The 26851-nt window shown below is 54.4% G+C and overlaps 1 protein-coding gene across 3 annotated transcripts in view; it reads left to right on the top strand.

Annotated features, from left to right (window-relative positions):
- The first annotated feature begins 3266 nt into the window (after positions 1-3266).
- ADCY5 (adenylate cyclase 5) overlaps positions 3267-26851 on the top strand; it is a 152887-nt gene continuing 129302 nt past the window's right edge. For all 3 annotated transcript variants that reach the window (XR_012378767.1, XR_012378766.1, XM_025868966.2), the window contains exon 1: positions 3267-5679. Coding sequence is in view for 1 of the 3 variants with exons in the window: in XM_025868966.2 (XP_025724751.1) it covers positions 4552-5679 (1128 nt within the window). In the remaining 2 variants the exon portion in view is untranslated. The remainder of the gene's footprint in view (positions 5680-26851) is intronic.

Genomic DNA, 26851 nt, shown 5'->3' with positions numbered 1-26851 from the left:
CTGCCCTTAAGGACTCCTCCTCTTCCCAGGGCTTGACTCCTGGGTTTCAGCCTTCCACAGATGTCTGCCAGCCAATGGCATCATTCCCATCATATCACTTTGGGCTCAGTCTACATGCGCTCTGCAAGAGCTTCCTTACCCCTCCCCTAAGCTCTTGGATCTTGTTTATTCAGTCTAGTTACATCATTGCCGGAGTTTGCCTTCCAAAACATAACTGACCAGAATATTCCCGTCCCCAAATTCAGTGGCTTTTTATTTTATTTTTTTAAGACTTTTTTTTTTATTTATTTGACAGAGAGAGAGAGAGCACAGCAGGTGGAGTAGCAGGTAGAGGGAGAAGGAGAAGCAGGCTCCCTGCTGAGCATGGAGGCCGATGCGGGGCTCGAACCTAGGACCCTGGGATCGTGACCTGAGCCGAAGGCAGTTGCTTAACCAACTGAGCCATCCAGGCGCCCCTCAGTGGCTTTTTAAACTGAAGCCCCCCCTCCCTCTACACAGTGTTCAAGAGTCCAACCTACCCCTCCCTCTTCATCTCCCCCTTCCCCTTTCCCCCCCCCCCCCCCCCCCCCCCCCGCCGCCCCTGCCCAGCAGACTCCATTCTGCTCATTATTCCTCAGATGTACCATTTGTTTATCATCAAACAGTTATGGGGCACCTCCTATGTGCCAGACACCAGGCTAAGCCCAGGGCACAAGAATGAGTAAGATACCAACTCTGCCCTCAAGGAGTTCAGCTGACTGTGGAGACTGTTCTGAAAACAAGTTAAGAAAATACAATGTGACAAGTGCTATAATAGAGATAAAAACAAGGTGGGCTGGGAGCTGAGGAGGAGGAAGCACCTCACAGCCTGGGTGAGGCATTAGAGAGCGTTTCACAGAGGTGCCACAAATGTGATTTGTGCAGAGTAGGAAAGGTGCTCTCTACAGAGGCTTAAAGGGCAGCTCAGGGTGGTAGGGTGACATGGGGAAGTGGTGGGCAGTGAAAACAGGCGGCGGGGGGAAGAAGCTGTTTTGTGGACAGTTTTCAGTTAGGGGCTGTGACCTGCAGGATCAAAGTGGGGGACAAAGTGGAAGACAGATTGAGGGCAAGGAGGAAGGAGGAAGGAGAGAGCTGGAGAGTGTCCAGGCAAGGAGCAGGGAGGATGTGTGGGAAGGTAGTAGCTAGAGAATGCGGAAGACAGATGGGAAAAGTGGAGGGTGTAGCAGCAGGGCTTTGGGACAGGGATAGGAGGGGAGGAGGGTTCACCACTCAAAGATCAGGGAGATTGGGGGACGGTGATTCCACAAGTGGTGAGAAAACAGGGAGGAGCAGGCTTCTTGGGAGACAACCTGAACTTACTTTTAGACAAATTGAATCTGTCCCTGGTGGGTACCAAGGAGCATCCACGGGAGGCTCTCCAGTGGTCACGGCTAAGCTTGGAACTGGGAAGGAAGGCAGGGGCTGAAGATAGAAATTTCAGAAATACCTTAAGGAAAAAAAAATTTACCCTTTGACCCAGCAATTCTCCTTGTAGGCATTTCTTCTAAGGATATAAAGATGTGTGTGAAGATTTATCTGCAAAAATGCTCATTGTTTATAACAGTAAAAGAGTGGAAACTTTTTATAAACTGCTATGACAGTGAAAGATACCCAACAGTAGGGGATTGGTTAAATAAATTATGCCATATTCATGCAATGGAATTCTGTTTGGACAATAAAATGAATATTGTAGATGAGTGCTTACTGACATGAAAAAAACTATATTTAGCTAAGTAGAAAAATGTAGACTGTAAAATTATTTGTACAGTAAAAGCCCTATTTTTAGCACTATTTTTTGTTAAAAAATTAAGATGTTAATGGTTCTTTCTAGGAGGTATGATTATGAATGTTTGCTTTTGTCTTTTTTTGTTAGTTTTTCTACACTTAATCATAAATGGTTTTTTTGGTAAGATGATGCTTATTTTATTTTTTAAAAAATTTTTAAAAATTTACTGGGGAGAAAGAGGGGCAGAGGGAGAGGGAGAAGCAGACTCCCAGAGGAGCAGGGAGCAATTCTCCTCTACCTGGGAATTGGGTAGGTACATCATTCCAAAGATCAAGGTCCTCATCGACCGGCAGTTAAGTCCTTTTCTCCACTCCTGACTCTCTGTGGCTGGTGCTGTGCAGGAGTATCTGGTCATTCGAGGTCCAGCGGGAACCCCGCTTTACTCTGGGTTAACAGCTCGCTAGGTGTACAGGAGGTAGTTTGGTGCTGAAGAAAGATCTTTCGGTCCCAAGTTGGGGAACTTGTGTGACCACGGCAAGCTAATCACACTCTCGAAGTCTCTCGGTTTCGGATCTATAAGTTGGGAATAGTCACATGCGCCCTGTTTGTTCTCTGTCACACCCCAGGGCTACTGAAGGAAGCCAAGTAAGATTTAAAAAAACGAAAGAACAAAAGAAAGAGAGAGGGAAGGACGGAAGGACGGACGGACGGAAGGAAGGAAGGAAGGAAGGAAGGAAGAAAAAGTGTGACCAGGCAAAAGCTCCTCACAAACGCCAGGTGTTCCTAGTGCTGTCTGCAGGGCTCCCTCTCGGTAACTACCCACCAAAGCGTTCCTGCCCGCCCCGCCCTGGCTGCATCAGCCTCACCCACTGCATCTCCATCTTTTCCGTCACTGCCTTCCTGCGTCTCAGAGATCCTCAATTTCTCCATCTCCCCCGTCCATTTCCGGGTCTGGCTCTCGGGCCCCTCCGGGGACTCTGGTCTCCGGCTCCCTACGGCAGCCGCTGCCCCGGCGCCCCCAGCCCGGTGCGCCCTCCTTTGGCACGGCCGCCCGGCCAGAGAATCGCCCAATAAGAGCGCGGGACTCAAGTCTGACAGCTCAGGAAGCGGCCAATCGAGCCGGGCCAGGGAAGGGGGGCGCAGCGCGGGGGCTGAAGTTGGGTTGAATGGGGGAGGGGGATTAAAGGGGGATACAAAAGAGGGGAGCTTGGACTAGGGGCGCAAGAACCCAAGCAGGGGGCGGGGGAGGAGCGCACGCCACCCAGGTCCAGCGAAGGGACCGCCGACTGGACGAGGCTCCAGGCGCCAGGGAGGGAGGGGGCGCGGCGAGAAATTTAGGTGAGGAAGGGGAACTGGGGACCCCGCGGCCCCGGGCGCCTCACGGGGCCTGGCCTGAGGATGCCGGCGGGGCGCAGAGGCGGGGGCCGCGGCCCGGCCGGGGGCGGGGGCGGCCGCGCGCGGCTCTGAGCCGAGGCCGGAGCGGCGCGGGGGGCGGGGAGGTGGCGGGAGGAGGGGATGCGGAGGGCTCTCAGGCGGCGGCGGCGGCGGCGGCGGCGGCGGCGGCGGCGGCAAGCGGGCGAGAAGGAAGGAGCGGCGCGAGCGGCCGGAGCGGCGCAGGGCCCGAGGCGTGCATGGCGCGCCCTGAGCCCGGCTCCCGCGGGCCTCCCCGGAGCGCCCCCGGGCCGCAGCAGCTCTTGGGCGGACCCCTCTCGGCCGGCTGCATCTGAGCCCTGGCCCTCGATCTCTGGATGCTGCACTTCCCGGGAGAAGCCCGCCTGCTTTGGGGCACAACGGCGGCGGCGCTGCGCCGGATTCCGCCCTCCGCCTAGTTCTTCTGCGCCCGGCCACGGTGGGCCGGCAGCCGGCGGCAAGGAGCCTGGGGCTTACGGAGTCGGCGCGGCAGCCCTCCTGGGCCAGCGGGTCCGGGCCAGCCCCGGTCGGTTTGGGGGGAAGGAGGAGGCGAGAGGGGAAGGGCCGCGCCGCAGGAGCCGGTCTTCGCCTCCGCCCCCTGCGCGGACGCGCTGAAAGCTCGGCTCGGCTTTCGCGGGGGCCTCGCTCCCACTCTCGCTGCGGGAGGTGGGGGATGCGGGCGACGGCCCCCCTGGGCTCCAGGACCCACCCCCCAGGGCCCGGGAGCTGTTGCTCCGCCCGCCGCCCCCTCCCCCGTCCTCTCCACCCCCCATCCCACCTCCCCACCCCTCGTAAGAAAATAATGCTGCCTGGCGCCCGCACCTCCCAGTCGCTCCTAGTCCGCCGCGAGGAAAGGGTACCCGCTCGGTCTCCACGCCGGGACCCCCGCCTCGCCGCCCTAGCCTCCGGCTCGCCGCGTGTGCCGCTGGGCCCCGCTTAGGCAGAATCTGCGAGCGCCGCGCCCCGGCATTGCCAGCCCCGGGGAGGCGCCGCCCGCAAGGACACCTCTCCGTCCCGCCTCGTCCGCAACTCCGGTCCTCGTCGAGCTCGAAGCGAACCAGGAGTCCGGACGTCCCTCTGCGCGCGGCGCAGCGGCTCGAGCGGTCCCCGCTGCCCCAGCTCGGAGCCAACTCCATCTCGGACCTGGGACTCCAGACGCGGATTCTCAGCCACTTCTCACCTCGGGGCTGTGCCTGCCTCCCCGCTTGCCCTCCTGCTGCCCTGCTTCTCCGCTCAGGACGGGGGTGCCAAGATGCCCCGCTGCTGCGCAGGGCCCCGGGCCGCCCCCGACGTGTGACCCCAGCCTGGTCCCCCTGCTCGGCCGTCCGCCGTCCCCTTGGAGACCCCCGGCCCGGCCCCCGGGGGAGGAGGAAGAAGACGACGAGGCCGAGAGGGGGATGTCCGGCTCCAAAAGCGTGAGCCCCCCGGGCTACGCGGCGCAGACAGCGGCCGCGCCGGCGTCCCGGGGAGGCCCGGAACACCGCTCGGCGTGGGGGGAAGCGGATTCCCGCGCCAATGGCTACCCCCACGCCCCTGGGGGTTCGACCCGCGGCTGCACCAAGAAACCCGGGGGGGCGGTGACCCCGCAGCAGCAGCAGCGCCTGGCCAACCGCTGGCGCAGCGACGACGACGACGATCCTCCGCTGAGTGGCGACGACCCCCTGGCCGGGGGCTTCGGCTTCAGCTTCCGCTCCAAGTCGGCTTGGCAGGAACGCGGCGGCGACGACTGCGGTCGCGGCAGCCGCCGGCAGCGCCGGGGCGCGGCCGGCGGGGGCAGCACCCGGGCGCCCCCTGCGGGTGGCGGTGCCGGCTCGGCGGCGGCGGCCGCGGCGGCGGGCGGGACGGAGGTGCGCCCTCGCTCGGTGGAGCTGGGCCTGGAGGAGCGGCGGGGCAAGGGCCGCGCGGTGGACGAGCTGGAGGCCGGCGCCGTCGAGGGCGACGAAGGGGCGGGGGATGGCGGCAGCTCGGCAGAATCAGGCGCGGGGCCCGGCGCAGTGCTGTCGCTGGGTGCCTGCTGCTTGGCGCTGCTGCAGATATTCCGCTCCAAGAAGTTCCCGTCCGACAAGCTGGAGCGGCTGTACCAGCGCTACTTCTTCCGTCTGAACCAGAGTAGCCTCACCATGCTCATGGCCGTGCTGGTGCTCGTGTGCCTCGTCATGCTGGCCTTCCACGCGGCGCGGCCCCCGCTCCAGCTGCCCTACCTGGCAGTGCTGGCGGCTGCGGTAGGTGTCATCCTCGTCATGGCTGTGCTCTGCAACCGCGCCGCCTTCCACCAGGACCACATGGGCCTGGCCTGCTACGCGCTCATCGCCGTGGTGCTGGCCGTGCAGGTGGTGGGCCTGCTGCTGCCCCAGCCGCGCAGCGCCTCCGAGGGCATCTGGTGGACCGTGTTCTTCATCTACACCATCTACACGTTGCTGCCTGTGCGCATGCGGGCCGCGGTACTCAGCGGAGTGCTCCTGTCGGCCCTCCACCTGGCCATCGCCTTGCGCACCAACGCCCAGGACCAGTTCCTGCTCAAGCAGGTAGGAGCGCACCTGGACGGAGGGACTGTAGACTGTGGGGTGGGCAGGCCTTGGCCTGACTCCAAAGAGAAGCAACCTATCACCCTTTCTAAAGTGATGAAAGAGCCAGAAAGACTTGCCTGTGCCAGTTAGTGGTGCCTTCAGAGCCTCTTAACCCCCTTTGAGCCCCAGCATGTTCATTTACAAAAAGATGCCCTTGCGCCGGAGAAGACACGTAGCCACTAATGGGGGGATATGAGTGAGGAAGCAGAGTTGGAGCAGAAAATTCTATGGAGAGATCCTCCTTCCCTCCCCTGCCCCTCTATATAAAAGGCCCCTCACAAAAGTGGCTGGACCCTGTAGCAACCTCTCCCTCCTCGTTTGTTAAGGATTTCTGGATAGAGGGTTGGGGAGGGGAGCTCCTGGGCACCCCTTGCCCAGTCTCAAGGAGGAGAAATGATAACCCTGCCAGTTGTCTGAGGCTGGGGTTTTGGGAGCTGGAGATATCCCTGAACTTGAGGGAGGACTGACAAGTTTGTTTTGCTTACAAAAGTGCCCTAAGCCAAAAAGCTGCCTTCAGCAAAGGTGGGAAGGAGCCTCTGCCATGTGTGTGGTGGTAGTCCCCCTCCTGGCCTGAGCAGAAAGCTAGTGTTGGGCGGCGTGACCCCTTTCCTTGGGTGTTCCTGGCTATTGCTTGTGGTGAGGACTTTTTATTCCTGCTAAGACTGGTTCCATGCGCTCACAATGGTGGGCTCTGGAGGAATTAAAACCTCTGCCTGGTTAACTGGTGACGCCGCTGAAGGCTTCTGGGAGAAAGGTGTGCTTGCTCTCCTGATCTCAGATGAGACCAGTCCCTCTGACATGCACACCTGCTTCCTTTAGCAGTGGCCTTGTCTGGAGCTCCATGGGCCTCATCCATTGACCCCTGCTGAACCTACTTGTTTTCGTGCAGCTCAGCTGTGAGAGTCAAGTGAGCCCTTGATGCAGGCTAGTTTCTCGACTATGGACCCCACTGCACCCCACACCTCTTTCCGGGTGTCTGCGTCCTCTGATAGAACCTCTAACCATATTCCATTGGCATTGCCTTTCTCCTCCTCGCTTCTGATGCCTTTTCTCAGACTTTGATCCTTTTGGGTACTGCATCTTCCTTGAGGGGTTTTCCTGTGCCCCCAGCTTCCCGGGTGTGGTACCCTTCTTGCCACAGGGAATAGCACCAGTATGGGCTTCAGGGAGCTGGGCTCTAGCTGCCCCTCCAAAGTACTCTGTGACTGGGAGGAAGAGGATCTGCAGCCTCTCTGGGCCCCGGGTTCTTTTCTCGAGAATGAGGGAATTGTGTATGCTCCTTCCAGTTCCAACCTCTGTGCCAAGCCTCACCCTCTGTGCCAAGCCTCACCTCCTACCAGGAGCCCCTCCTTCCGTTCCAGCCATACTGGCCTCTCCCTCTTCTGCATGGTTAACAATAGAGTCAGAGCCACAGAGTGGAGCACTTACTTATTTTCCAGTGCCCATTGGTTTTGCTCCCCATCCAATGTAAGCTCCTTGGGTGCAGGATTCCTGACGTGTATGTTTTTTCTTCTCCACCCTCTCTTCCTTGTCTAGCACATTTTAGGGTACTTAGTAGGGATTTAATAACTGCTTGCCAATTTGGTTGTGTTCCAGTGAGTGGAGTAGGTGGGGCTGTTGAAGCCTAGTTAAAGTTTTTCTGATCTGGAATCAGAAGGAAAACAAAAATCTTTAGAGATCAGCTTTGAACTTGAGAGAGGAACCTATCAAGAGGGGGTGGTGTAAGAAAAAGTTAACTGCTATTATTAGTGCTTATAAAGGCTCCGACTCTTTCTGACCTGAGGACCCAGGCTATCACACGGATGTCGGATGTCTATTCCTGGCTTGGGTAGAAGGCAGGTTGCTTGGATGGGTGTAGCTTTTCTGCAGAGGGAAGGGCTTGTCGTCCACATGGAGAAGCAGAGATTTCCAGGATCATTCACGGTATTTTTTCTGAACCAGCCCAGGCCATCCTAGATGTATGGTTTCAAGAGACTGGAGTCAGATCCCAAGAAAGGAGTTCTGGTCCTGGGGTGCTCCAACCCCACCTTAGCATGACAATGCCCTGGCCACAGCAGAGTGACTGTCTGACTGACTCCCCTTCTTTCTCTGGCAAATCCCCTTCCCTCCCCCACCTTCGCCACCTCCCACCCCATGCTGCTTTTACCCATTGCAGTCTTTAGACTTGGCTGTAGGCTTTTGGGTGGATTTACACTTAACTTCTCCCGATCTGCTCCGTGGAGGACAGCAGAGCTTGTTAGTGATGGTCCAGGACAAGGGAATGCAAACATTCTATTTGGCTTCAGAGAAAACTGTATTTTGGGGGGTCTGTATTTGATTATGCCTGATAGAAAATTTATGTTCCTTAACCAAATCCTGATGGATGGAAGGGAATGATAGGCGGGACAGTCCAGTATTAACCTCTGCTTCAGATTACCCCAGAGCAGCAGGTGTTTGAGGCTGGCTGGCATTAGATGCCTTGTTCTTTTCTTTGATAAAGACACATGTCCAGGGAAATGGTGGGGGGGGCAGTGCATGGTTTCTAATGTTGGGGCTTTGGAAATCCCCCCCCCCATCCCACGTGCCTTGTAGGCCCTGGGTAAACTGTGTTCTTCACTTCTCCTCCTGCAGGGCTGACCCCCTTGCTCCCACAGCCCACGTCCTCAATGTCATTATCTGACCTGGGTATTTTCTTCTTCCCCACCCCCTCTTTATGTTTGGGGCTCTGTCCTTTGCTCCAGTTAGGAGGAGAAATACTTGGTTTCTCAACCGGTGCCTCCTGAGGGTTTTTACTCAAAAGATAACCAAGAGGTAGCCCTCTTTGGGGGATGGTGTTTCTTCCCTTCCTATATCTTTTGCTCTAGCTCTTCCCCCGGTATCCATCCCCCTCCCCCTCTGCTTTCCCTCTCACTTCCTTTCTCCTCCCGCCCCCCTCCTTCCTGTCCCCTGTTGCTCTCTGCCCACCTTCCCTCTCCTCGGCCTGCTGGCTTGTGCTGCTTCCCCATCTCCTACTCCCTGTTTGCAGCCTCTCAGCGTCTCCTGTGCTCTTGTCTCTCTGTTGTCTCTTCCGTGGGATACAGCAGGAGCGTCACAGGGTTGTTTTTTTCCTCCTTCTTTGCCTGTTAGAAGTCCCTCCGCTACACCCATACCATAAATAACACTCGAGCATCTGCCAAACACATTCCTCACTTGTGTTAATAGGGCTGCAATGATGCCGAGCCTGTTGCCATGGCGACCTCATTTTTGTTTGATGGTATCCCACTCTGCTACATAAAGCCTCTGCACGCACTCACACACAAACAAGCACACTCACACAACCATTACATATGCTTAGCTATTAAAGATCATCTTGGAGGGGTGCCTGGGTGGCTCAGTCAGTTAAGCGGCTGCCTTCGGCTCAGGTCATGATCCCATGGTCCTGGGATCGAGCCCCACGTCTGGCTCCCTGCTCAGAGGAGAGCCTGCTTCTTCCTCTCCCTCTGCCTGCCACTGCGCCTACTTGTGCTCGCTCTCTATCTCTCTTTCATATAAATAAATAAAAATCTTTTAAAAAAAAGATCATCTTGGAGAAAATATCTTTGGGCCCTGTGGGGGCAGGTGGTCACCGGCCCGAGGAGATGAGCATCCCTGCCGTCCAGTGTTACTCCAGCAGGTGATAATGGATGGGAGAGAAAAGTAGAGAGTCCTGTTCAGATGTGGGTTATTATTATTCTGCAGCCACATTAGGCCTGCCCGACGTGGTTTCTGAGAAGACTCTGATCCCGCGCATGTCCCTGTGAGCTTGGGAGAGCTGTGAGAAGGATGGGTCATCCCTCATGGTGTGGGATGACCCATCCTCCTTCCCCGCACATCTTCACCTCCTTCCTGTCTTCCCCCGTGACCCTTTTGGAGAAACTCCGTGATGTCCTGCATTTCGTCCTTTGTGCCCGTTTGAACCTGTAACTGTCACCAGTCGTCCCAGAGATCAGAGAGGCACAGGCGCTGTGTGGGTGATGTTCTGTGACTGTGAGCACGTGTGAGTGTCTGTAGCTAGGAGGCTGGGGATGGAGGGGGTGGGGATGCAGAGCGCGAACCAACTGCTGTGTATGTGCGGGTGTGTCTGCCCGTGTGTGTGCGCGCACACGTGTCTGTGTGTGTGTGTGTCTGTTGTGTGGGCTGACCCCAGCAATGGAGGTGGGCGTGGGGAAGCCTTTGTGTTGACTTCCAAAGGAGATCATTGCAGCTCTGTCCTGTTTACTCTTGGCTTGGTGGCTGGCTTCCAGGGGTGGCCGTTTTTTGCCTTTCTGGTTCTGGGCCTTCACTGCCCTTCCGACCTTGACCTCTGGCTCCTCAGGGCAGTACCCTGGATGCACATCCCCTACTTTCCCTAATGAAGTTGGGGGCTAGACTCGAGATACAAGGCTCCTATCCTTCCCTTTCCAAGACTCTTCCTGCTGCCCACTGACTCAGCTGCCCAGGGAGCTCCACGGCCGCCTCCTTGCCCTGGAGCTCGGCCCAGAGGCCTGTGTGGTGGGTCACTGTGTTGGCTGCATGTGCGCTGCCGCCGGCCACTCCCCCCGGCTCACTGGGGTGCTGAGGGGGGGGACGCACTTCTCCTGCAATGGCTGGCATTGCCTGCCACCCGTTATTCCCCCCATTTCTGGACAGGAGACACCAGGCCTTAGTGAACTCCAGCAGCAGCAGTGGTCTGGGCTTGGCGGTGGGCTCTGAGTTTGGAGCCGAGGAGGGTCTGCTTGGGTGTTTTGTTTTTTTTTTTGCTAATTGTTTTTGCCAATTCTCCTTGCTAATTGTTTTCAATTACATTGCCCTCTTCTCTGTGCAACAGGGCAGGGGTGTTGGGAGGGGAGCAGAAGCCTCTGGGGGTAGGTTCGAGCAGGGCTTTTGGGTAGGGGGTTCCAGATCCCAGGGGTGCCTCAATTCCTATGGGGAAGACCTCAGGCAGGGCAGAGACCCAGCCGAGGAACAAAATGACCAGCTTGTGTATTTATGGGAATGTTCAGTGTTAATAATTCAATCTAAGGTTTGTTTTGTTTTGTTTAAAGATTTTATTTATATATTTGACCGAGAGATAGAGCACAAGTAGGCAGAGTGGCAGGCAGAGGGAGAGGGAGAAGCAGGCTCCCCGCTGAGTAGGGAGCCCGATGCGGGGCTCCATCTCAGGACCCCAGGATCATGACCTGAGCCGAAGGCAGCTGCTTAACCGACTGAGCCACCCACGCGCCCCTCAATCTGAGTTTTTTGATCTGGAGCAAGAGCATGAGGTCTGTGTGCTGTGAACACAGAACAGGGTGCTCATATTTATCTATAAAGAGGACACAGACGATGTTTTGAGCCCCATTGCAGGAACCTGCCCAACCTCACAGAAAAGTTCTATCAGTATACAAGTCCTGGACAGAAGCTTTCCCATGCAGATGGGCCCTGGCCACAGGTCATCTGTCAGAAGGGGCGGCTGCAGCAGAAGCAGGGCTGGGGTCCTTCCTGGGCCAGGCCTTGTGTTCTCCTAGGGGGTATGAAAGGGGCGCCCACCTTAGTCCCAGCCAGAGATGGAGTGGGTGTTGGGCAAGGCCAGATGGGAGGCTCCTGTGACTGTACCAGCCTCTTTATGGGAGGCATCCTGTCCAGGATGCCCGCCCAGCACCTCAGTTAACTGTGTGTATCTTGTGGGGGTCCAGCTCCTGGTCGTTTACTTACCAGGAGGGCAACCTGTGTTGGGATTGGAAATAGTTTGCTCCAAGAGCTCATGCCCGTAAATCCTTTGGGTGCCGTTACATAAGTTATGTTTTAGCATATCCTTCTTTCATCTGTGCTTATCAGGTGGGAGCAACTAGTTAACAAAGGGTGGGATCAGCATTAATGTTCTCTCCCAGACCCAAAACTTCGTGGAGATAGTTAGAAAGCCCGACTTCCCACCCTCTCCCCCCAGTTTTTCTCAAGGACAGGGAAGATCTCTCTTTACAAGGTTACAAACAAAATCTGGGGGTTTCTAGGGGCTCAAAGTGAGCCTGCATTGGGGGCTGCCAGTCTGAAAAGAGCAGCAGGCTGTTTGGGTATGTTAATCGACATATCCAATTCAAGGCAAGATTCAGGCCCCCTTTGAAATATTATGGTTGATTCTGGAATTCAGAGGAAGGTGACCAGCTTGGGAAGGGGACCAGACACCTTGACTTCTGAGAGAACCTTTGAAAGGCTGGGAGAAATTTAGCTGGGAGGAGAGCAGGCTGTAACCGGGTAAGAAAACACTTGGGCAAGACGTTATTGCCGGGACCCCTGTTGCCAGACACTAGAAGAGGGGCTAAATTTATTTTTAGTTGCCCCCAAGGGTAGGGTTGGGGCAAATGGGTAAAAACAATAGACAGATTTCAGCTCCAGGTAGGAGATACCTTTCCAGCCTTTGGGGCTACAGCCATCAAAGCAGATGCCTCCTGGGGTAGGCAGTGTGGCAGGGGAGGTTTGCAGGTAGAGGCTGGCTGGCCTCAGCCACACTTGTTACTAGGGAAATGGCTCTGCTTTCAGAGGTCTGGCTTGGGGTCCAGGAATGAATCTGTTTTTTTGAACAGCTTGGATCTACTTTTCCAAAGTTCTCCAGGTGATCTTGACCAACTCTTAGGCTTGGGATCATTGACCAAGATGGCTGCTCAGGTCACCCTCAACCCTAGGAGCCTGTGGTTTAGTGCCTGGCATCGGTGTGACTGTCTCCTAAAGCCCGTTGGGGGGTTCTGTCGTCATGCCCATCTCAGGCTCTGTTTGAAAGAAGCAAAAGCAGGGGTGCCTGGCTGGCTCTGTCGGTGGAGCATGCGACTCTTGATCTCAGGGTTGAGTTTGAGCCCCACGTTGGGTGTAAAGATCACTTAAAAATAAAAAATAAAGGGCTCCTGGGTGGCTCAGTCGGTTAAGCGACTGCCTTCGGCTCAGGTCATGATCCTGGAGTCCCTGGATCAAGTCCCGCATCAGGCTCCCTTCTCGGCGGGGAGTCTGCTTCTCCCTCGGACCCTCCCCCCTCTCATGTGCTCTTTCGCTCATATTCTCTCTCTCAAATAAATAAAATCTTTAAAAAAAATAAAAATAAAAATAAAATAAATAAAAAATAAAAAAAATTTTAAAAGATTTTATTTATTTATTTGACAGAGAGAGAGAGAGAGACAGAGAGAGAGAGAGACAGCGAGAGAGGGAACACAAGGAGGGGGGAGTGGGAGAGGGAGAAGCAGGCCTCCCGCTGAGCAGGGAGCCCGATGCTGAGCAGGGAGCCAGATACGGGGCTCCATCCCAGGACCCTGGGATCATGACCTGAGCCGAAGGCAGACGCTTAACCAACTGAGCCAGCCAGGCACCCCAAAAATTAAAAAAAAATTTTTTTAAAAAGAAGCAAAATCACTGCAGACCTGATGAGACTTTCGGGTGGGGCTGGCCAGCGTGTGCCGAGGGGAGGATGCGGATCTGGAAGGTGATGGGTAGTGGTGAAACAGGATGGGAGGGATGCTCCGCACCTGGACTCACTCTCCTCCCTGCCTTTCTCATCCCCTGTCTCTGGTTTGAGGCAAAGCAATCTGTGGCTCACCATTGGTGGTGGTGCCGGGGGCGGGGGTCGTTCAGCAGAGAGATCAACCTCGGTTTGAGTCCTGGTGTATTCATTCCTTTGTCTGGTAGTGGATACGAAAAATACTGAGGACACCCCGGTCCAGAAGGCATGTATAGAACGGGGAGAACGTGGAGTGGGGCAAGAGGGAGGGAACAGGAGATGGTTTGAAGGAGGGGTAGGGCTTCAGGAAAGCAAGAGGAGATTGGAACTCTGCGTATAAGGACAGGCCTAGAAGTGGGGGCAGGGGTGCTGTCTGGGAACAATGGGATGTAGTTACCAGAAAAGGGGGAAAGACGAACAAACACGGGGAGAGACAGTAGCGGCTTTATTCTTCAGGCCAGCCTCATGTGTCCGCGCGAGACCCTCCCACCTCCTCCTTGCTCTGAGTGGGTTATGGGTTACTGCTTCTGGGCTTGAGGCTGCCTGACCTCACCCTTGGGTGGTCTCCCTCCCTTCCCTTTAGGGGTCCCTGGGCTTTCTCACACAGCTCACTGCAGTCTCAGTCAGCTTTTCAAAGGGGTCTTCAGGGGCCTCAGTGCCCGGCACACAGTAGGTGCTCAGTGAGGGTTTGAATGAGTGAATGAACGGGTGGCGGGGTGGGTGGACGGCTGCACACAGACTCTGCTGCGCCGAAGTGCTAGACCAACACCTCCACAGAAGGAAGCGATGCAGCTTGGCTTGGAAACCTATTTTGGTGGATTGCAATCCCAAACTCTGAGCAGGGCTTCCAGAATCCCTCCTGCTGCAATTTTAAACGTGTGCCTTCTTGGAAACCCAGAGCTGTCGCCTGGCACTGCCGATACTGTATCACTTCACAGATGTGAAAACCATTAATAAGTCATTCTTTCCACCTTCTCCCCATTCAGTCGGACAGCCCCTGGGTATTAGGTGCCTATTGTATACCGGGGCACTGTGCTAGGCCATTGGGGGGGGGGTGTTTCAAAGCCTGGGTCCCAGCACCCAGGACTGGCATTAGCTCAGACTCTTAAGTGTCCTTTGGAGGGATGTTAGTAGATGTTTCACCTACACACATTTGCTTCTGTGTCAGATGAGCTTTTGAAATACTGGCTTAAACAGAATTATTTACTGTAGGACTTTAAAGCTTTGAATATGTTAATACGCACTAAAATTTGCCAAGGGGGGATATCGCATGAAGCCTTTATCACACATATTTGACCCTAGAATCTGTTTTTTAAGGAACATAACAGGGGTCAGTAGTGTTTGTTGGGGGACGCCTGCGTGGCTCAGTTGGTTAAGTGTCTGCCTTTAGCTCAAGTCAGGATCCCAGGGTCTTAGGATTGAGCCCGGGGTCAGACTCCCTGCTCAGTGGGGAGTCTGCTTCTCCTGCTCCCTCTGCAGCTCCCCCTCGCTGTCTCTCTCTCTCGCTCTGTCAAATAGATGAAAAATCTTTTTTTTTTTTTAAGATTTTATTTGTTTATTTGACAGAGAGAGAGAGAGACAGTGAAAGAGGGAACACAAGCAGGGGGAGTGGGAAAGGGAGAAGCGGGCTTCCTGCTGAGCAGGGAGCCTGATGCGGGGCTCGATCCCAGGACCCCGGGACCATGACCTGAGCCAGAGGCAGAAGCTTAACGACTGAGCCACCCAGGTGCCTCAGATAGATGAAGAATCTTAAAATAATAAAAATTAAAAAAATAGTGTTTGTTGGAACTCACTTTAGGACACACTGCTTCAGGAGGTGGGAGCAGCCTGGAAATTTCTCAGACATGGGCCTCTGGGATAGGCCTAGGCAAAGTAATCTAGACGGGGGCATTTGTTTGGTGGCTTTCCTCCCTCAAGAAGGTTTCTCAGCCCACACTGGCTGGCTGCCTGTTTTAAAGTCTCATTCCCCATCTGGGTCTGAAATCCTTTATAAAATAAAGGGTTTTGATGGAAGGGACCAGGAAGATGCCTCCTTTAATCTAGTTTTAGTTTGTTTTAGGGTTTTTTGTTTTTGTTTTTGTTTGTTTTGTGTTTTTTGTTTTTTTGCTATCATTAGACATTGAAGCAGGTTGGGCTTCTGTATAATGACTTTGGTGGGTCTGGGGCCCATTGAATTTCTTTCCAGAACTTTCACTTCAGGCACTGATTGCCTGGCTGCCCGCAGGGAAGTGAGTGACGGGCCATTCTAGAGCATCCTTCTTGTCCAAATATTCTTTGTTTTCTTTCCACCTCAACCCTCCAAAAGGAGGAAGTCCTTAAAGATTATTGAAACCATGAGTATATACTGAATGTTTACCACGAGCCTGACATGGAACTAATCCCTTCCATACAAGACCTCATTTAATCGTAATGTCATCCCTATGAGAAAGACATTTTTATCCCCATTTCAGGGCTCGGACAATGAAATAAGAGAAGGTAAGTAACTTCCTCAAGGTCACAGAGCTATTGACATAGCAGATGATGCAGCACGCACCCATATTCCCTGGGCGTGGACCTTTCTACTACTGCTAGCCGCCCGTACCCAAGGGCTTTCTCTGGTCCTGAGCCTCTCTGCTTGCCCGTGGGGCAGGTCAGAAGTGCTGGGATTTCCAGCCCGAGAGCAGCTCTCAGCCAGTGACCATTGTGTGCTGGTGGAGGAATACCCCAACTCCCTTGCCCCTGGGGTGAGGGGAGTCTCACTCTGAGACACGTGTTCTCCATTGGCTCCCTGTCCCAAGGAAGCTGTCGGCTCTAGTTGCCCACAGTGCTAACAAGCTTGATGACGTCCCCTTTTCTGGGCCTTCTCCCCTTCCTTGTCTCACTCCCCCGTTCCCCTTTTGGTGTTTCTTGGGGTCACCTGCCAGGTAAACCACTTGTACTCAAATCCTTGTCTCAGGATCTTTTCCTGTGGGAGATCCAAATCGAGAGTTAAGAAGCAGGGATTCTAACCCAGGTTTGACTTGAACCCCAGGAAGGGGGAGAGGCCGCTTACTGGGGTAAACATGCATCAGGTGCAAGACTTGGGTGGCAGGCTCAGAACTTAGTCCTGCCTGGGCCCCTCACTCCTACCTGGTAACCTTTGTCACTAGTAGAGTGGTTGTTGCTGGATGAGAGGAATGAAGTGGAGTATAAAAAACAATTTAAGAAATACGTCTCTATAAATACACATATAATTTATGTATGATATATTCATCTATCTATCTGCATAACTATTTTTAAAGTTTTTACTTCTTAAAAAAGTATGGCTTTCTGTTGCCTAGACAGTGGCTCAAATACCAGCCAAAAGACTCACTTTTTGTTATTTATTTATTTATTTATTTATTTAATGGATGGGCAGGTGGGGAGGGACAGAGGGAAAGGGAGAGAGAATCTCATGCAGACTCCGCGCTGAGTGTGGAACCGATGTGGGGCTTGATCTCATGACCCTAAGATGATGATCTGAACCGAAATCAAGAGTCAGATTAACCAACTGAGCTGCCCAGATGCCCTCCCACCTTTTTTTTTTTAAAGACTCACTTTCCCATTTGATTAGCATTTTATAGATACCAAAGGACTTTACCATGTGTGATCTCCTCAGTATATACTCCTAAATATAGGCATGGATAACTACACAGATTGCAGAAAGTATTCTTCATTCTTTGGAAACCGTCCTCATGACGGTTCTGAGGAGATGATGGGTTCGGATGGGGCAGACGTGAGCTCTGGGGCCCAGAGGTCCAGGAGAAAAACCTGGTTCCGTGACCCTAGCTGAGCTGCTCTGCCTCCCTCAGTGTTTCCCTCCTGTTTTCCTCCTGTTCATGGGGGATGATAGTTTCCTGATTGACAGGATCTGTTGCTGGGTGGCCAAAACAAGGTAACGCACTCCTAGTTCCAGACCTATGTTGCTGATATTATGTTGGAGAGGGGGAAGTAGGGGTTCAGAGAGGTTAAGTGACCTCATTTAGGTCACACAGCTAGTCATTTTGCTCCAGAGTTGCAACATAAATCCTGATCTCTGACTCCAAATCCAGTGCTCTTTTCACATTTGGACCCAGCCGTGCATCCACTTCGTGGTGCATACTGAAGCTTGAGAAGGCACAGCTGTTGTCAGGCAGTTGTCTCGGTTGGGGTTTGGAATGCATGGTGTTTTATTTGTGATAACCTTCCTTCCTTCATGATGTCTGGCTCAGATGGGCATTCAGTGAGTTGTCATTTCCTGAGCCTGCAGTGCCTCGAGGGAAGGTGGCCCTGAGGTGTTCAGGGGGTGCCTGGGATCAGATGCTTACCGAGAAGAGCTCCTGAGTGGTTTTTTTTTTGTTTGTTTTTTTAAAGATTTTATTTATTTATTTGACAGAGAGAGACACAGCAAGAGAGGGGAGCACAAGCAGGGGGAGAGGGAGAGGGAGAAGCAGGCTTCCCGCCGAGCAGGGAGCCCGACGCGGGGCTCGATCCCAGGACCCTGGGATCATGACCTGAGCCGAAGGCAGAAGCTTTTTTTTTAGCAAGTTTTTTTTTTAAGATTTTATTTATTTATTAGAGAGAGAGAGAGCACATGAGAGGGGGAGGGTCAGAGGGAGAAGCAGACTCCCTGCTGAACAGGGAGCCCGATGTGGGACTCGATCCCGGGACTCCAGGATCATGACCTGAGCCGAATGCAGTTGCTTAACCAACTGAGCCACCCAGGCGCCCCCGAAGGCAGAAGCTTAACGACTGAGCCACCTAGGCGCCCCCTCCTGAGTAGTTTTATGGATGTGTGATAGGGACTGAGACCCAGGGGAGGGGTCAGAAGCGACACTAGGATAGCTTAGCTTGGGGGAGGCTGCCTCCTAATATCCACTCTTAGGATGGCATACGTGGAACAGGGGAGGGGAAGGCAGAATCTGCTGGGGACGCATCAGGTTATTCCTTGGTACACCCTGGAGCTCAGACCCGGGGTCTTTCTGGAGAGTAGCATCTAGCAGATGTGTGGTTTAGTGTTTACTAGACCGTTCCTACGATACCTTCAAAGTACAGCTCCTCACAACTATCAACATCTTAAAAAGTACCCCAAACCTCCTGCTTCACATCCGCTTTTCTCCCTGTCCCTTGTCTCAAGAAGACTAAAGGAAAACGTTAATTCCTACTCAAGTGCCATTTTTTTGCTCAGTGGAATTTCCAGATTTTTATTTTCACATTTTCTTTTGGGGTTGGGAAAGCTATTTGTTTGTTTACTTAGCATGCCAAGTCCCTGTTCCTATAAACATTTTACCCAGTTGCATGGGAGGGATCCATCCACCGCCCTGACTGGCTCCCAGTTGGTACCACCAGCAGGCAGTGCCTCGGCCCTACATCCCAGCCGTGGAGGCTGCCGGGGAGTGGTGCCAGGGCTGAGCTCCGGTGAGCAGGGCAGCCTTGTGCCTCTCCAGGGGCCCTGCCTTTGCAACTTTGGACCCTGTGGATCTAGATTAGAAGCGTCCTCTTTTTTTTCCCTGCAGCACTTACACTGGTCTGTAATTTATCTTGGCGGGTTTATCTATCTTTCTACTTGACAATCCGCTTTCTGAGGGCAGTGTCTGTCTGTTTAATACCCAAGTATTTACTGAATGCTATTGACTTTGTGGTCCCTACTTGCCCAGCATTGTGGGGAGAAGGCAGATAGTTCCCATCCTCAGGTTCCACAGGGATTTCTGCCTTGGCAGAGGGGAGTCCCTCATGGTGCTCCCTCCCTGGACCAGGGCAGGCTCGTCCTCCACTGGCAGGGGACCATGTGCCTGGGGTCGTGGCCTGAGAAAACACTGCTCTTCTACCTTCTTCGCTCTCTTGGATCTGGTCTGTCTGGTGATGTCAAGCAGGACCCCTGCACCCATTTGCCCCCCACCCCACCCCATCCTCACTCCCCTGTCTTATCTTTCCTGCTCCCTGAGTCCTCCCCGACTCTGCCTTTCCCACTGTAAGGTGTTGGGAAGACCCCCAGAGACTTGCCAGGAGTCAAGTTTAACTGTAAGGACAATAAATATAGGCATGGATAACTACACAGATTGCAGAAAGTATTCTTCATTCTTTGGAAAGCAATCCCATGGAACTGCAGTTCCCGCAGCACGCTCTCAACTTCCTTCAAGTTGGTTGCCATGTACTGCTGAGCATGCATGTGTCAGCTCCGCTTTTCACCTCAAACTCCCGGGGCCGAGACTTCAGCTCTCTGGGTGGGTTAACCTCAAGAAACCCAAGGGAGCTTAACGTGTGGGAAGTGAAGGCACACCTAGGAGTTCTTATATAACCCCGGTACCCAGGCTCACGCAGGCGGGTGGGAGGGGGGCGCTGGGCATCCGCATGTTGTCATGCTCCTGGTGAGCTTAACATGCGCCAGGGCTGAGAACTCCCGCCCTGAGCCTCCCTCCCTCAGCAGAGGGATCATGTAGATGACACTGAGTCTGATTTATGGCTATACTGAAAGGCGAGTTGTTTATATCAGAAGGGTTTATTGTGGTGATTCAGGAAAGAGTGATGGCCACTAAAAATTATTGCAGGCATGTAATGGGAAGAAAACTCGGTTGGCGGTTGGTGTATAAAATCTTGTCAGGCAAGGCTGTGGCTCGGCTCGGTATATTTATGTTGCTCTTATCACCAGCAATTAGCCTCGAACGTGGCTCGATAAATGGCTGAGCACGGTGCTATAATGACTGCAGGAATATTTTTGGAAATGACTGCTACACCATGTGCTTGCCTAAGCCACCCTAGCAGGGCCGCGACTCTCACTCAGCGTGCTGCGGCCCCCTGGCAGTGACACCCAAGTACCTTTTGATCGGCACTAACTCCTTCCTGTCTTTTGTACGTGGTATTTCACTTCGGAGTGGGTGGAAATCGTGCAAACACCCGTGGACTTGCTCCCCACCCTCAGCGGTGTTCACTGTCCTCTGTGAGTCCCTCCACCTAGATTGTAAACGAGAACAGTGTCTGTAGTAGATGCGCAAAAAATATTTGTGGGATGGATGAATGAATTTGCTCCGAGTGACACAGCAGGTAAATAGCAACGTTCGTCCAGCGCTGTTAACTACCATTGCTTCTTCTTTGACTCCTGATTTCTTGAAAAGCAAGGAATGCTACTGGTGTTACCAGCCTGTGTGGCGAAGACACCTTGAAGTTACTTCTTTTCTAGCACCTTTAGATCAGGGCAGGAAGCATAGGGGCTCTGCTGCAGCCCTCCTGCTCTGGGAACAGCTAGAGAAGCACAGGAAATTGGGGTCCGTCTGAGGACTGGGACGATGGAAATGCACCAGATGTGTGGGGTGGAGGCCCAGAAAGTACCCCTATCCAGGACAGAGCGATGTCCTTGGGTTAAATTGTACGCAAATGGCCACATGTGGATTACGATGTGGTCTTTTTTGGAAAGGGGTTATCTGGGGAGAGTTAATTTTGGATTTTGCTTTACATTTATTTTTAAAGTGAAATATTTCTCCAGCATTGGTGGCAATGGCCTAGAAAAGCCAGTTAGTCACCAGCTGACATCTTCCCTGTGTGGGGTGTTGTTGCCTCTGCCTGTTTCCCACCTGCCTTCAGTCGGGTGGGTTTAAACCCTCTCCCTCCGAGGCCTCTGGGGAGATTTCATTGGCAAACAGGTCTCTAGGGAACTCCTGCTGGGTCTGGAGTGGTGTCACTCTCTGTTTTGATCCTGGGGCGGGTGTCAGTGGGGAAGGTGGGAGCTTATGGGGGGTGGCAGGACAGCCCCTGGGGCTGTTCTTTGCTTCTTCTTGGAGGAAGCAGTGGCATCCGGGTGAGGCTGTGTCCAGGTCTGTAAGACAGGTTCCAGCCTGCATTCTCCCATAGTCTTCTGTTTTCTTTTGTTTTTCTTTAATTTTGCTCTGTTTCTTCTGGAAGGAAAAGGGAAATCACCCTAAACCCAGATTTAAAGAATAGACCTTGTTTCTCTTAAGGGAACGAAGAGATGTGGGTTGCCCCATCCCACTTCCCCTAGGGTCCTCTTTAGGTTCCACTGCAGAAGGAAGAGGGTGTCTTGGGCCCCTGGGCTATGAGGGCCCCCTCCCCACCCCCCAGGCTGGCCCTGGAATGATGGGGTGGGGGCACTTACTCATTTACTACAGGCAGGTAAACAGAGAGCTACCAGCTCTGAGACTTCCACTGGCTCTCCACAACCCCAGGTGGAATTACCCTAATAGGGACAGCTCAGGCCTGGAGGGAGCAGGGCAGTGGCTGAGGGCAAGTGAGCTTGGGAGGACCAGTTGTTGCGTTTGGGTGCAGGTGTGGGTGTGGGATGGGACATTCTCTTCCCTGGTAGGGTGCAAAGGTTAGGAACCTTGGGTTTCTCAAAAGCTGAGAAGCTACCAGGCTAGCTGCACCCTGACTTCTCCCACTTGCTCCCACCCCCTCAGCCAGCCCCATCTCTCTGGGGAATGGAGACTCTGGTTGTTTTGGAGGAAGGTAGTTCTCTTGAAGGAAGGTAGGTGTCTCTGCCACTGAAGTAATTCAGGGGCTATGGGAACAGAAAACGATACAGCCCTGCAGGGACTGAAAGTCATGCAGCAGACAGGGCAGGGTTCCTAGACACTTCTTTCCTGCTTTAACCTCTGTCATGGGTCCCTATCCACCTGTCCTCCTGGTCAGTGTCCTTCTGCCTCCTGGAACTCAGCATGTCCTAAATCAAAATTCATCATCATCCCTAACTTGGCTTTATTTTTATCAGTGTCATTTCTCTCTTTGCCTGGGTCCTGCTGTCCAGTTTACTGGACTGAGTCATTTAGCAAATATTGCCCAGGTGTTAGGCACTGGGAACCGAGATGAATTAGCCACAGACCCTGCCCTTAAGAGGAGAGCTGTGACTAGTGTCTCTCATGCATCAGGCTCTGTTCTAAGTGCTTCAGTTGTGTTCACTCATTTCATCCCCATAGCTGCACTATGGGGTAAGCACTGATGTTGTCACCCCCATTCTGCAGATGGGCACATTGAGACGCGGCAGGCTAGATCAAGCTGAACCGATGAACCTGCCTGGCTCCAAGTCCAGGCTCTTACAGACAGACAGACAGGCACTCGCACCCCGTGGGCCCAGTGGGGTGCCCGCTGTGTCAGCAGCAGGGACAAAGCGTGCTGGCTTCTTCCTGATGTATCCATATGGGGAGTGCTGCAGTAAAGAGGAGGCTGACTAGTGGGTGGGACTAGGTTGGGATGAGTGTAGATTTCTGGGCCAGGGTTGGTTGGTTTGGAGGCAGGGGGCATGTCTAGAAGGTTCTTACGGAGCGTGAGTGGATGTGGCCCCATGTGTATTTAGAAAGGTGGCTTTAGTGTTTGGCGCTGAAGGAAGGAGCCTCCAGGGAGAGGGAGAGTGGGAGGTGAGTGGGAGAGACTGCAGCCGGTGGCCCTGGGGCAGGGCGGGGTAGGGCGGGGCGGGGTGGGGCAGGGCAGGGCGGGGCAGGGTGGAGAGTTGAGGGTCCGGGCCTTCAGCCAAGAGAGGGAGGTTCACAGAGAGCGCCTGGGCATTCAATTTCTTCTTGCCTTGGTTACCAGTGGTGCTAAAGCTGCTCTGTCGCACTCCCTAACCAGGACACAGGTTCTCCAGCCTCTGGGGAACTAGATATCACCTCCTTCCTGGGGAGACCTGGGATGGATCCCTCCTTCCCTTTCCTTGGGCTTTAAATATCCCATGTTAGCCTCCTTCCCTCAAATTGCTAGGGCTCTGCCTTTATCCAGATGTTAAGCACCCAAGCATTCAAGCTCTTAGCCCTTCCTCCCTCTGGGAGCTGGGACCCCCTCTAGCAGCCAGCCCAGCCAGGTGCCCAGAGATCTCATGCCTCTGAGGATGTTACCTTTCTCTGGGACCTGGTGTCCTGGCCACCGTGACCCCCAGGAGAGCTCCTAGCACTCCCACGGGCCCAACATGCTGACTTCTATGTATCGTCCTTTCTCAGAGACCAGCCGACAAAGTGCGAATTGAACTCCCTTGTTCGTTGCTTGCCTCCCCCTGCTGCCCCCTGTGAGAGCGGCTGCCTCCCCAGGTAGAGCCTCCTCATGCTCCCGACTGTCTTCCGTATGCCTACATGGCTGAAATGCTGACATCCCAGCTCTGCCTTGCCCCACCGTGTCTCCTTAGCGGGCTCCTTGCCCTTTCTGAGCCTGTTTTACCTAAAATGCGATATACTACGAATTGTTACCTCCAAGGGTTGTGTTGAACACTGTAAGGGATGATATATACAAAGCACTTAGCACAGGGGCTGCCGAGTTAAATGCCCTGAATAAATGACCTGTGGTCTGTCCGGGCTGTGTATAGTTTGTTCTTTTAAATTTCCACACATAGGAGAGCCTCGTGTTTTTCTCAAATGCTCGTGAGTGTGGATGGTAGTAAACAGGGTAGAAGAAAATTGCATTATCTCCCAGAAGAAGGCTAAGTGGAAGGAGGGCTAGGTGCTGGGTCAGGGCTTTTTATCCCACCCTTGCCTCATCCTTATTCTGGCCACCAGAGGCCTAGTGCAGAACCCCGAGGAGCAAGGCAGCTTCCACAACTGACTGGGACCAGTCTGGGAGATGGGGCAGGACTTTCCTGGGTGAGTGTGAACTGGGGAGTGGGCTGGGCCAGGTCCCCCCTGAATTTGGGGGTGGCTGTCGCTGAGGGAGGCTGTGAGGAGGTCAGGCCTGTGGCTAGCATTCCCCATCAGGACCGTCCGAGAGAGGCCAGTAAGTAAACCGAGAATGGTTTTCCAGAGTCGGAGGCACTGGGGAAGAGAGGGGCACACATCTGCTTCTCCCAGATGTGCTTCCCTCTGTAACTTCATTAAGACACATACTCAGGCAGCAAATGACTAAAACACCACCCACGGACCACCAGAGGCCTCAGTGTGGAGAGTGCTCTGAGCTGGTGAGGCCTGCTGGGGAGAAGGCCGGAGAGAGGCCAAACGAGACACTAGACGGATCTGGTCTGAGGGCGAAGGACAGCCAGGACATTGAGTCACATCGCTTGCCCCTGAGTCAATGTCTAGGTGGGACAGGGCCCATGCCTGGTCAAGAGATTGGCGATGATGTCTAGAACATTCCCCCAGCTGGTTAGACCTTGGGGGCTGAATGCAGGGCTGGCCAGCTGGGTGGACTGTTGGAGGACTGCTGGGAAGTGGCCTGCCGGCTTCCTGCCTGTTCATAACCTTGTGTGCCCCAGCCTGGGCCCCTTCCCTCCAGCGCCGCTACCCTCTCGGTGCGCCAGGGGCCCCCTGTGCCTGGGCTACACTCAGGATGCCCGGGGAGGGGCTAGGCCAGCGCCAGAAACCACAACAGACCCTGACCCTGGCTAATGGAGGCGGTCTCGAAATGGACCTCTTTTCTTTTTGGCTAAATTAGCATTTGGCATTTCAGGGTGCTGGCCCCATGCCCGGCTGCTCTGGCCTTCTGCCTGTCAGCTCCTTTGAGGCTATTTTTGCCATTCACTTATTTATTAACTATTATTGCTCCCCAGGACAGATGGGCACACATACACACACACACACACACACACACACACACACACACACACACACACACACACACGGACATGCGTTTGTATGCACATACACACGCCCTCCAACCCAGAGCCCATTGGAAAAGCTAGCCTGCACCCACCAGGGTGAACATGGTGTGCAGAAGGGGGACATAATTAAAAGGATGGTCACTGAGTCGGGGTGGAGGAAGGGCTGATGGAAGGCAGTGGCCTCCCCAAGCTCATCATTCCCCAGAAATGCCTCCCACCCCCACAAAGCATCTCTGTTCCTGTTCTCTCGCCCTCAGGGGTGTTCAGTCCTAGGAAGGGCTCAACTGGGAGAAGATTGTTAGTTCTGCCTGAACCATCCTTCCAGAGAAATAAGCAGGGGGCCTGGGAGAACTAAGGGCCCTCTTGGTAGGATTTCTCTGTCTGGTTCCACCAAGCCCATGTCTTCCAGAGGAGGGAAACGTGGCTTCTGCCTTCAGAGAGCTCCCAGCCTGGTGGGGGCAGCCCTGGGCTCTGCCGGTGAGATGAACAGTCCTCAGTCCCACCACCTGACAGCAAAGAGCATCCGAAGGAACAGGCATGAACTGAGGGGAAGTGTGCACACAGCCCTGCCCACCACTTGATCCCTCTACGAGCAGATTGCTAGGGGCAGGACAGATGCCAAGCCCCACAGCACACAGACCCGTGAGCCTTTCCTGCGTGCAGGGCACTGTGTGTTACAGGGGTGTATGATGCGGACCCTAGAGCGTGGTGTGATAATCCCCACATTTGTTTCCAGTCTCCTTGCTTCGGGGCTAGCCTCTCTGCTCTGAGGCTGGGGCCCTGGCCACATCCCCTCCCCCACCGCCCGCCCCCAGTCCCTGACACTGGGCCTCCCAAAGGCCAGCCTGGAGCCAGTGGGAGAACAGAATGAACAGCAGAGAGCTTCCACCTGAGGCTCTCTGGCCCTTTTCCTGGGCCTTGGCTTGTACATGTGAGAAATGGGACGGATGCTCCTGCCACCTCCAAGATCAGGGGCTGGGGTCGAAGCTGCCCGTGATGGTGACCAGGCCCGAGTCCTGGGGTGGCTCCCTATTTTCTCCCACTCCGCTGGCCAGCCCCACCCTTCCCTTCCTGAGGCATGTGGCAGCTACTTTCCTCATCCCCGAGGGAATGCGTGAACCATCCTTCCAGAGAATTAAGCAGGGGGCCTGGGATGGTTCTCTGCCTGGAGAAGACCCTGCACTCCTGGCCCTGGATCCTGACTGTGGCAGGACTGCTGGCTGCTGGGCTCTGTCCTACAGGGCTTCTGCCTCGGGACCCAGTGCCAGCCCTTCTCAGAATGTCAGGGAACCCCCTCAGAGCAGGGGGCTTGCCCCTGCCATCAGAGTGGGAGCTGAGGGCAGGGGCTGCCTCTCCCCCCTCAAGACTAGGAGCTCCTGAGGACAAGGACCATGTCTCTCCTATCAGACGAGAAGCTCCCTGAGGCCAGGGGCTGAGTCTGTCCCCACCAGACTGGGAACTCTCTGAGGGCAGGGGATGTTACCTGCCCCCTCAGACTGGGAGCCCCCTGAGAATGGGATCAGATCTCTTCTTTGCCACTTCAGGACCTAGTTTCTGGCTGTGGGACACAAAGGTGCTCAGTCCCGGGCCCCTGGAAAACCTGGAAAGGGGGGGGGATTGCTGGAGGCTCCACGGTTATAGGCAGAGATGCTCAAGAGGAGAAATTTCCCACTTTTCTGCAGGAAGTCAGAGCCAAGAATGACATTCCCTTCATCTGGAGCCTCCCTCCACTTTCCCTTTTCCCCAGGGGTGGGGTAGGGATGGGTTTTACTATCACGATTTCACACGTGAGCCAGGTGACACCAGGTGAGCACTAAGGGCTTGTGCTAAGCTCAGGGCATGAGTCAGGGGGCGTGGGTGCAGGTGTGGGATGGGTGGGCAGTCAGGGTGGCCTGGGCTGGCACCTCTGGTGGGCAAGACAACTACCCTCTTGAGCTGCTGCCTCACGTGACTTACTCCTGAGCCCAGGGCTGGAGCAGCCCCGGTAACTTGTCCTGGCCCCTCCTTGTCCTCAAGCTCGGCCCTGATGCTTCTCCCCAGGAGGGACATTTGGGAGGTCCTCTCTGTTCTATGCATCCAGATTATGCCAGGCTCTTGTCAGACTGTGATCTGTGTCTGTATCCTTCTCCGCTACTTGAGAAAGGACTGTCTCATTAATTTGTGTGCTTGTCCCTCTCTTGGAATGGCCATGGCCCTTG

The sequence above is a fragment of the Callorhinus ursinus genome, unplaced genomic scaffold, assembly GCF_003265705.2.
Source record: "Callorhinus ursinus isolate GAN/ISIS: 27379988/994484 unplaced genomic scaffold, GSC_fseal_2.0 scaffold1, whole genome shotgun sequence".
NCBI lineage: Eukaryota > Metazoa > Chordata > Mammalia > Carnivora > Otariidae > Callorhinus > Callorhinus ursinus.
This window is presented reverse-complemented; position numbering and strand designations above follow the sequence as displayed.